The sequence below is a fragment of the Schistosoma mansoni genome, chromosome 4 (genome assembly GCF_000237925.1).
Source record: "Schistosoma mansoni strain Puerto Rico chromosome 4, complete genome".
NCBI lineage: Eukaryota > Metazoa > Platyhelminthes > Trematoda > Strigeidida > Schistosomatidae > Schistosoma > Schistosoma mansoni.
Genome location: NC_031498.1, coordinates 28,414,159 through 28,424,901, shown reverse-complemented (window position 1 = coordinate 28,424,901; position 10,743 = coordinate 28,414,159). Strand labels below are relative to the sequence as shown.

The 10,743-nt window shown below is 33.8% G+C and overlaps 1 protein-coding gene across 1 annotated transcript in view; it reads right to left on the bottom strand.

Moving 5' to 3' along the window:
* Positions 1–3,988: 3,988 nt before the first annotated feature.
* Positions 3,989–10,743, bottom strand: part of Smp_131160 (hypothetical protein) — a gene marked incomplete at both ends in the record, with an annotated part of 7,569 nt that continues 814 nt past the window's right edge. The window contains 2 exons of the mRNA XM_018797401.1: positions 3,989–4,032; positions 5,482–5,667. Coding sequence (XP_018652446.1) covers positions 3,989–4,032; positions 5,482–5,667 — 230 coding nt within the window. The remainder of the gene's footprint in view (positions 4,033–5,481; positions 5,668–10,743) is intronic.

Below are 10,743 nucleotides of genomic sequence, written 5' to 3'. Positions count from 1 at the left end.
GGTAAATATATCCTGTAAAAATATCTGAAAATTTAATTACCATGCCATTAATTAAATATGAACGTTGAATTAAAAGAAAATCTAATTTAGTCTTGTGAAAAACAATAAAGACAATGGTTATTATTATTACTATATTGTTATTGTTATCATTATTATTATCATTAGTAGTAGTCGTAGTCGTAGTAGTCGTAATAGTAGTCGTAGTCGTAGTCGTAGTAGTAGTAGTAGTAATAGTAGTAGTCGTAGTCGTAGTAGTAGTAGCAATAGTAGTAGTCGTAGTCGTAGTAGTAGTAGTAGTAGTCGTAGTCGTAGTAGTAGTAGTAATAGTAGTAGTCGTAGTAGTAGTAGTAGTAGTATTGTCCACAGTGTTGCTTAGTGTCAATTACCAGAAATAAAAGAATTGACAATTTAATTGTATATGACAACAAATGTTGATATGAATTAGTAAACTATTATTTATTTTGTTTTCTACTTAAGCATTTAATATAGAAAATATCCTGAAACTAAGAACAAACATGAATAAACAATTCTAACGATGAATGAATTTCACATTACTCCCTTTTATTGTTTTTCTCTCTCTCACTCTCTCACACACTCTCTCTCTGTTGTGTTCTACAAGAATTATTTGACATATATATATTTTCATAGTTGAAAGCATGAGTCAATTGAAGCTAGACCACCAAGGAAAATCTGGAAGCACTGGATGGCCGTTTCGTCTTATTATGGGACTCCTCAACAGTGCACATCCACGACCTCGCCTCGAGAGATTCCAACCCAGGACCTACTAGTCTCGCGCCAGAGCACTTAACCGATGGACCACTGAACTGGCATTCGATGGTAGGTCCTGGGTTCGAATCTCGTGAGGCGAGGTCGTGAATGCGCACTGCTGATGAGTCTCACAATGGGACGAAACGACCGTCCAGTGCTTCCAGGTTTTCCGTGGTGGTCTAGCTTCAATCGACTCATGTTTCCAACTATGAAAATACTAAATCTCCACAAAACCCCTTCTGATATATATTTCTTCATGAAATCTATTTTGTTATAATATATCTCAATATAATACAAATTCAATTTTAATTACACCATATTAAAGTATGATGTTGTTTGTCATGATATTAATGAAACCAAGTGCAATATATAAAAAACATGTATGTACAAGTGTTTTTATTGGACTTTCTCAATCAATTTCTTATAGACTGACAACTTTTTAGCTAGTTATTTAATTGAGTGCTTTGACAAAATCCACCATAGTGATATATAAATAGTAAAAAAAAAGGTATTTGAGTGAAGTACACTTATAAACAGTGGTTACTAGAAAAAGGAATCAGTGATAAACAGAAGGGTTGTTTTTTTAAATTTAATTGTACTATTGTTTCCCCAGTTCAAAATAATTTATCATACAGGTGACTATAATATAATAACTGGTCACCGTTGATCGGTAATGGAGTATTTAGTCAAACTATGGATTATTACTAACAGATATTCATATCTCACAACTTTATACCCTGTTTTGAAATTTACTAAGCATTACTAATATAGCTTTTAAAATATTAAGCTGCATAACATAAATTCTAGATAACTACACTCGAAGCTCTAGTGATTTGATTTAAACTGTTCAAAAATTATCAGTATGGAGGTTTGTGGAGATAACAGAATTTTCCGTTTTTAAATCAGAGTGAACTTAGCTAGATCACGATCGAAAACGTGGAAGTATAGGACAGCCATTTCATTGTAGTGTAATACTATTTAGCAGTGTGCATTCACAATCTTGTATACGGGAATCAGACGCAGCACATTCGGTATCAGCGCAAACCCTTAACCTCTAGATCACTAAGCCGGTATCCAGCAGATTTAATGTCTAAATTCCGTCAGTTCAGGAAATTTCGAAACTCTGTCTGAGCTGTCCATTGTATTTGGTGCTTCCCCTGAGATGTGAAGATCTTAATGATCCAGTAGAAGTGAGAGTAAGCAGCCTTATCCGACTACAGTCCTCATTTGTAATGCATCTGTCATCTGTCCTCCATGCGCGACTTTGCAGTGTAGTCCGTCGTATGAATTCCGTATGATGTCGACGATTTTCCCAGGTACTCACTCTATAGTGTCGAAGAAGTTTCCATACTGTTCTCTTATCTGCGTTGTCAATTGCTTTCTTCTAATCAAGTTAGTTGATATATAGTGACGAATGCCATTCAATTGATGGTTCAACAATGATCGGTAGTGTTATGATTTGGTCTGTGCACGACCGATCCTTACGGAATGCAGCATATTGATCTCGAAGTTGGGCGTTTACTGCGTCTTTCATTTGGTTCAGCAATACTCTGTTGGAAACTGTTCCTGGTATTGACAGTAGTGGGATGTCTCTGTGGTTCTCACATTTTCTCAGATCTCCTTTCTTTGGCATCTTGATGAGTCATCCATCTTTCCAGTCCATCGGCACTTGCTCTTCCTTCCAAATCTTCCTGAATAGAAAGTGCAACATGCTTGCAGTACTTCCATGTCTGACTTTAGTGCTTCAGCTGGTGTATTGTCAGGTCCTGCCACTTTCCCACTGTTGATTTGTCTGATGACCATCCTGATTTCTTTCGTCGTTTGTAGAGTGACATCTATAGGAGGGTCTGTGTGTGTCAGTCCAATGTTCAGTGGATTCAATGGAGCTGGTCAATTCAAGAGTTCTTTGAGTTATTCTACCCATCTGTTTTCCAGTTCTTCAATTTCAGTGATTGTCTTGCCTTCTTTCTCTTTGATCGGTTTCTCTGGTTTACTATATTTCCCTGCTAGTTTCTTCGTTGTGTTATGTAACTGTCTCATATTTCCTTGTGCTTCTTTGTACAGCATCAGAGCGATTCCATGAGTGTGAGGAGCATTTTCCTCTTTGTGACCAGAGTCCAGCAACATCCCTCCCATCTCCAGCCTTTTCTGTCCAGCTTGGGTCCAATGAGTTTCGCTGATTCCAAATATTGCCAATTTGTATCTCCTTATTTATGTTGCTATTTGACTGATCCTCCCACATTGTCTGGACATTCCATGTACCTATAAAAGTTGTTGCTCTGGTTGTTGGAAAGGACATCAACCTTAATTCTTCCTTGACCTCGGAGAGCATTTATATATTCGCCTCTCATTTTAGTGTATTATTCTGACAGAATATGGACGGAATTAAACAGGTAAATATTTCTGCATCCTATATATTTGCATCTTTCCTGATTTACATTTGTACTTTACTAGCTTCACGACGAAGGTAAGTCTTGTTGATGACTGAGTACCAAATAATATGTAACATTGTTAAACGATTTCCTGGACACTATTGTAAATAGCTCAACTCTTACAATAATTCCTAAATGGTCAGCACATTAGTATAAAACCTACTGGAATTGTACTGATACTTACATGCGTCATACTTAACAGTTATTTAGAATCTTTTTGAAAATATTCTGCGTATCTAAAATTGCTTTTCAATTTGATGACATATACGCCATTACTGAATAAGTAAAAATATTCAGGACTTTTTAAAGACCAGAAAGATTGTGGCTAATATTAGCACACAGGGTAGGAGTCTAGTCCCATTTGGGATTCGTCAGTTGGATATATCTGGATCTTAGTGCTTATGTTCATGTCAGAAACCGAAACTAGTATCTTTCGTCTCAAACGCCCACCGAGTTATCCACTAACCTGTCGAGTCTACCTAGACAATAGCTCCAACAGACGTATTATTTAAATTGTCTTGAGGTATGATTTGGTTCACCTCGTTGTTAGTAATTCACTGTTGATCGCATTACATTTCTTCTATTGAAATCTTCTGACATAATGGCTATATCAAGGCAATCCACTCATGTTCTGCCTATGTCAACTGAAGCAGATCAAAATTTAGTCGTGAATATCAACGATAGGATAATTTGAATCTTTTTCTGTTATCAAAAAAACACAGTTCAAGATGACCCAGTATTTGAGAATTTTTATTACCCCATCTCTTTACCCAACCTGATAACAATAATTAATCCAAAAGGAAAATAACAAAGTATGGTGAATTAAAAAAAACTGGAAAAAAAAATAAAGATTTGGAAGATAGGAAAAACAAACAAGTGTATACTAAGAAAAGAAAAAGCTGAAGAGACAATCAAGATTTCTTTTAGTGTCTATAAAAAAAAAATAAGAAACAAACCGCACACACACACACACAACAAGATGCCCAATCTTTATCAACTTGTTACTACTTTTATCCAACATATAACCGTATTTAGGACAACTCAACAAAGGAGAGGTGATACTTTCATGGAAACAGGAATATTAAGAAGTTATGAAAGAAAAGCAAATCATAGAAATGATTACAAGACGTAATAGTAGTAATGATGAACAAGGAAACAAAAATTATCCAGTAAATCAATATCCATTCATAAGGGGTCAAAAAAATGTATTTACTATAGTCAGTATTATTGTCAAATAAATAATTATTTCACTTATGCTGTTTTTTTTTTCAATTTCACCGGCATTATCGACAGTAATAGTAATAATAATAATAGTAATGATAAGAAAAGGAGAGAGGGGGAGATAGAATAGTGAAATTATGAGACTGAATGAACTATGTATATAGAGTGATTAAAACAATAACAGCAACAACAACAAAATCGTAACAACCATATGAGAACTTGGAGAAAGCAAGTGTAAAATAATAATAATAATAATAATAATAATAATAACAAAGTAACCGTCGTTTTGGGAAACAATTTTGTCATGTGAATTATTTCAACAATATTTCTTCTTCAATCAATCTTCAAAGATAAACGAACTATTTGAATCAACGGTTTTAGAAAAAAAGCTGGTAAATGAAAGAGAGTGATAGAAAATAATCGAAAACATGAAACAAATGGAACGTTAGTCAATTAGATAAGCCAAAAACAAAAATGTAAAAAAATTGTCATTCTTTATGAGGTAGAAATAACAATTTAATTATTGATTTATTAGTAGTATATATTCAATGAGTAGTAATGATAATAATAATTATTATTATGTTTAATGTGTTCAATTTACTCGGGGCGCATTCATTAAAACAAAAGATTATGTATATATATATATATATATTAGTTAATTAACCAATCATGGTAGTAATAATGATAATAATACTTATAAACAATTGAAAAGTAAATTGAAGATAAAGTATGAAAGAAAAGAAAAAATAAAATAGGAAAAACAAAACAAAACAAAAAAAATTTTTTTGTTTGTTCTAGAAACATTGGAATTATGTTTGTGAGATTTTGACAAGATTGTTGAATAAATCTTCAACTGAATTACCTAATTGATTAGATACAAAGAAAATAATTGATTCTTTAGTTATATTTAATAGTTTATTAATTAGTGTATGTATCATGGATGGTGCATTAATAGGGATAACAGTGCTACTGTTGCTGTTGCTGACATTGTTGCTACTATTATTATTATTATTACTACTGCTATTGTTACCAATATTGCTACAGTTGAATACATTAGTACAAGTGGTAGTTGTAGTAGTATTCAAGTTATCCGAAAGATTGGTACTCATAGTCTGACAACTCTGTAATGATGAGTTCGGACTGGAATTAGATTTTTCACTGGTTTCTTCTAATGTGACCATATATTCCAGAAGTATTTGTTCCAACCAATGAATATCATTGATAGACTGTGTTTTTTTATCATTGCCTTGACAATAAAACAAACAGAACAGAAACGTTTAAAGTAAGAATAACATATAATTATATTAGGAAAGGAAGTATAAACTTTCCCAAGAGTCACCTTGGTGACTTTGTATGACCAAAATTACTAATCTAAAAAATCAATTATGAGTTGTTAACGTGTCATTTGTAAAATGCTCAAATCCTTCCTATTACTATTTTAATTTGAGAATACTCAGTTTCCTAAACGGCGAGCTGGTTTTTCATGTCTGAAACTTAAAACTGACTAGAATTCTAACACTGATGCAACAAAATTGCTTAAGTGCCACTGTAACGAACAAGCGATTAATAAATGTGTATTTTTTGAGTGCGGGATCGTGGATGCGCACTGCTTAGGAGTCACATAATAGGACGAAACGGCCGTCTACAGCTTCCAGGTTTTCGATGGTGGTCTAGCTTCAATTGACTCATGATTTCAACTATGAAAATACTAAATTCTCCACAAAACCCCCTCTGATCAAAAATGCGTATTTGTAAAATATAAAAACATTACATTAAATACACTATTTGCCCATCTTCCTTAAGTTGTCTCTTACAAACTCCATAGTTCCTTTATTTTTATCTACATTTTGACTGCTTTTCATTTTGCCTTTTTTCTTCTCACTTTCTTTTATCTGTGAGCATTCTACTTTCAATCCCTCTACATACTACTTATATCTGTTCCCACAAGTAATTCACACAACGCTACTTGTGGATTAATATTTGTATGTACAATAATTTCTGTTGACTCAGATTCTTAATCTGTCCACCAAATTTCTGGTTACACTTGCGATAAAGATCTAATACAATTAAAATCGACATTTCATATGTCTACATTTGATGAAGACATAATCCAGTTAGAGTTAGATTTTCAAAGTTGATCGATAAAATCCTCAAAATTTATAAACATCATAACTTAAGGTAAGTTTCCCAAACCACTAAATTACAATTAACTAGACAATACTTAGCAAAAACACAGTAGTCACTAAACTGTTACATGGAAATATCATACTAACTAGTTATTTAAATGAAGGTTTACTGAAGAACTATAAAAAACTAATGAAAGCCACCCAGATACTTCATCTTAGTTTTAGAACTCTTAAGTGGTTTCAGTAAAAAGCTGTGACCTGAGGAATCGAGTATATTGAGAGAGGTGCAGTTATGTACTTATAGTATTATATAATGATAGCGCTAAATTCAGGACTAGAGTTGTAAGAAAGGACTATCATATTTCAGATCAGTGATTTAATTGTATCATGTTCACAACAATAACTCAGTATCCTGTATAAGATCATGGGGGAGCACTTGTGAATAGTCCTAAAATAAAAACAATAGGAACAGGTTGCTTTCAGGTCTACAATAAGTTGCTTTATTACGTAACTCAATCAGTAGTAAATTTGTCGACTACAAGTCAATTATGTAATTATCTTTTGATATGTAGATCAATATTTGTAGCTGAAATAAATGAAAAAAGCTTTATCAAAGGGGGGTTTCGTGGAGATTTTAGTGATTTTATAGTTAAGATCATGAGTCAATTGAAGCTAGACGGCCATGGAAAACCTGGAGCACTGGAAAGCCGTTTCGTCCTATTGTGGGACTCCTCAGCAGTGCACATCCACGATCCCGTCTCACGAGATTCGAACCCAGGACTGACTTCAAGGTACATGACCTGGAGTTCTAGTGAGAAGCAGTAACCAGTGGAGTTCAACCACGTCTGTTGTGAGATAACAACTCACTAAAGACCATTGGTGAACGGTTGCTCAAAATCGTGGATTGGTTGAAGTTAGACATTAACACCGTTGGATGCCGGACGGCTCAGTGGTTTATCGGTTAAGTGCTCTGGCGCGAGACTGGTAGGTCCTGGATCCGAATCTCGCGAGGCGGGATCGTGGATGAGCAATGTCGATGAGTCCCACCTGGTTTAGATAAATAACCACTCACTAAACTCAAAGTGTTTAAAGGGGAGAAATATTGATTCCACTACAGTTAATTACTTTAAATGCTTCGCTCAATTGGAATTACGCAGAGGTTGAGTAAGTTATTGAATAGAGATAAACTTCCATAAGGCGTATCAAAAGGCTATCAAATGTACAAACAATCAGTTCATTCAGGGATAGAGGTGCTCATACATATCATTGTTTCACTTTTAATACGTTCTGGAATGATATGTCGATTCTCAATTCGTGATCCAATAACTCAGATATAATGTAATAAACAAAAAGAAATCAAGGATAAGAATTCGATTGTTTTGAAAAATTAACACCAGAGTAATATATCTTCCAAGTTCCGTTTATAAATAAAAAAACAACTTAATTGGTCAATTTACAAGTTTACATACTCGACATTAGGTATGAGTTGGTAATAATAGCCGATCGACTAAACCAACATTGTTTTGTCATTCTTAACTTCTCTACAAATTTCCAGAATGGGAATTTGTTAAGATTGTAGTGACGTAAATAGTTAATTCATGAAGGTTTGCGCAAGATCATGGGCCGATTGAAGTTAGACATTAACACTGTTAGATGCCAGCTCAGTGGTCTAGAGGTCGGACGTTTGTGCGCGAGACCGAAGGTCCTGTACTCATATCCCGTGTCCGGAAAAGTGAGTGCACGGTTGAGGAGTCCCACACTAGGACGAAACGGTCGTCCAATGTTTCTAGGTTTCCAATAGTGGTCTAACTTAGATCGACTCATGAATCCAACGAATTATCAGTTTGAAAAATCATTCTTAAAATTTATCATTTAAAAACACTTAGTGTTTATCTTCATGATTTTTGACAATTCTGTTTTCCAAATCATAGAATAAAGTAATTGTGATAATAAGTTGAATTATATGAATTTATCTTCTTGTATCAATCCCTATAAAGTAATGATTTTAGTTGTAACAAATGAAATATGATTTTTGTCACACAAATCAACTCTTAATAAAGTCTAATTTCTGTCAACTTTATGACCGCTATCAATCAAATGTGAAAGAACCGAGATCCGTATTGACTTGACAATACCTTTTCCTAACCACGAAGGGAGGTGTTTACTAACTCTTTGGTTCAACTGTCTGGTAGTGCGCCCAATATAGCTCTATGGTCTACCCAAAGTTCACAAGACAGGTCTTCCTCTTCGTCCAGTTTTAGATATGTATAATTTACTTTACCATAAAACTGCAAAGTGGCTAGTTCGAATCCTAGAATTCTTAATAAAGTATCATTTGTAACTTGCTCAAGTTATCATGGAAAATCAATTAAAGTAGCTTTAAAATGATTTCAGTTATCTTTTGACTGTTCATACTGTTATTTGTGATATTGTAATGTTAGAGATGAATACTTGGATAAGTAAAGTATGTTAATTATTGAAGCCGTAATTTTTTATAGTTAACATACTTTTGACATGAAATCTATCTATTTAAGTAATGATTTACTGTGAAGCAATATGTTTACTGACCTGGAAACAAAATTTAAGCTTTCCTAAAACATTTTTTTACAGAGATATTGACTTTCATCTTATTGTATTGAGTATTATTTGGTAGATTGGTTTAGAATCTTGCTAAATATAAAGCTGATGGTTGGAGAATTCGTATGACAAGCTTTGGTTTACCCGTCCCATAGTCAGTTGACTTGTTAGAATCTGTATGAAGAAGTTGTTTCATCAATTAATTAACCGGAATCGCCCATCAGAATAATTTGATTGGGATGGTCATGAGTGAACTTTCTAACAATCGATTTATCCAACTACATTGTAATATAATTGCAACTACATCCTTATTAGTAATGATTTGAATTATCTTATTGTTGATATTCAGGAATAATTCTTAACCAATTTTTGTCGGCATATATCCTATGATATAGTCCTTTTATCACAAAATTTATTGAATAGATAGATTATGGATGGCGGTAGGTCTTATAACTTGCATTTCATCCTACTTAGTATTCCTAAACCTGAGATACATGCATCTCACTATCTTTAGCATCAAATCCCTAGTTTACTGTTTGCTAAGTTCGAGTCCCGGTGTAAACACCAACACTAGGATGCAAGTACAATCAGATGACCAGTCACAAATAAAACAAAACACGCATTATGGATTATTATTCTAACCATAGTTTATTTATTCTATAACCATAATGATCTCATTTCCCCAGTAAAACACAACAATTAAGAATGGTTTATTGTCCTCTTATGTAATGACTCAACAATATATATTTCTTTATTAATAATCATGTTTGTTTATTTATTGCTGAAAATCAAGTAGCACTGAAAAATCTTATCAAAAATACTCTTGAATAAATAATGAATAGTATGTTCAGTAGAAACTACCTTCAAAGTGAATCTATGAACATTCTAGCAGGAAATGGTTACCGATGAAAATAGACAAAATTAGAAGTAAACTAGTAAATCATTTATGAATTCCACGCTATTATCAGAAACCAACTATTTAGCAATGTGATACAACGTATTCCAACTGAATTTTATTGAATAATGTTACATCCACCTTCAAGATGAAAACAACTCAGATTTCAATCCTGTATAGAGTTGTGTGTATACTTGTAAAGTTCTTTACTAAAACGTCAGAGTCAATCAATACTATTTGTATCTCAAATATTCTTTAATTGATTTGTTTGTAATAGAGATAACTTTTAAAATCTACAGAATTTTCAGAAGGGGCTTTCGTGGAGATTTTAGTAATTTTATATAGTTGAGATCATGAGTAAGTTGAAGCTAGACCACCAGGGAAAACCTGAAATCACTGGACGGCCGTTTCGTCCTATTATGGGACTCCTCAGCAGTGCGCATCCATGATCCCGGCTAGCAAGATTCGAACCCAGGACCTACTAGTCTCGCGCCAGAGCACTTAACCGATAAACCACTGAGCCGGCCGCTATCCTTCATTAAAAGCTATAAATCACATGCCACTTGAATAAGATACTCATCTCAGGGGACACTCGTGAGCATAATCTGTCCAAATTCTTTTTGTTTCGCCTGATATTTATAAAATGTTAGCCGTAAAAGTAAAGCTTCCTTAGGTCACTGGTATTGGATCACAGGTTTTTCATAACATTTCTCGCTTAAGTCAT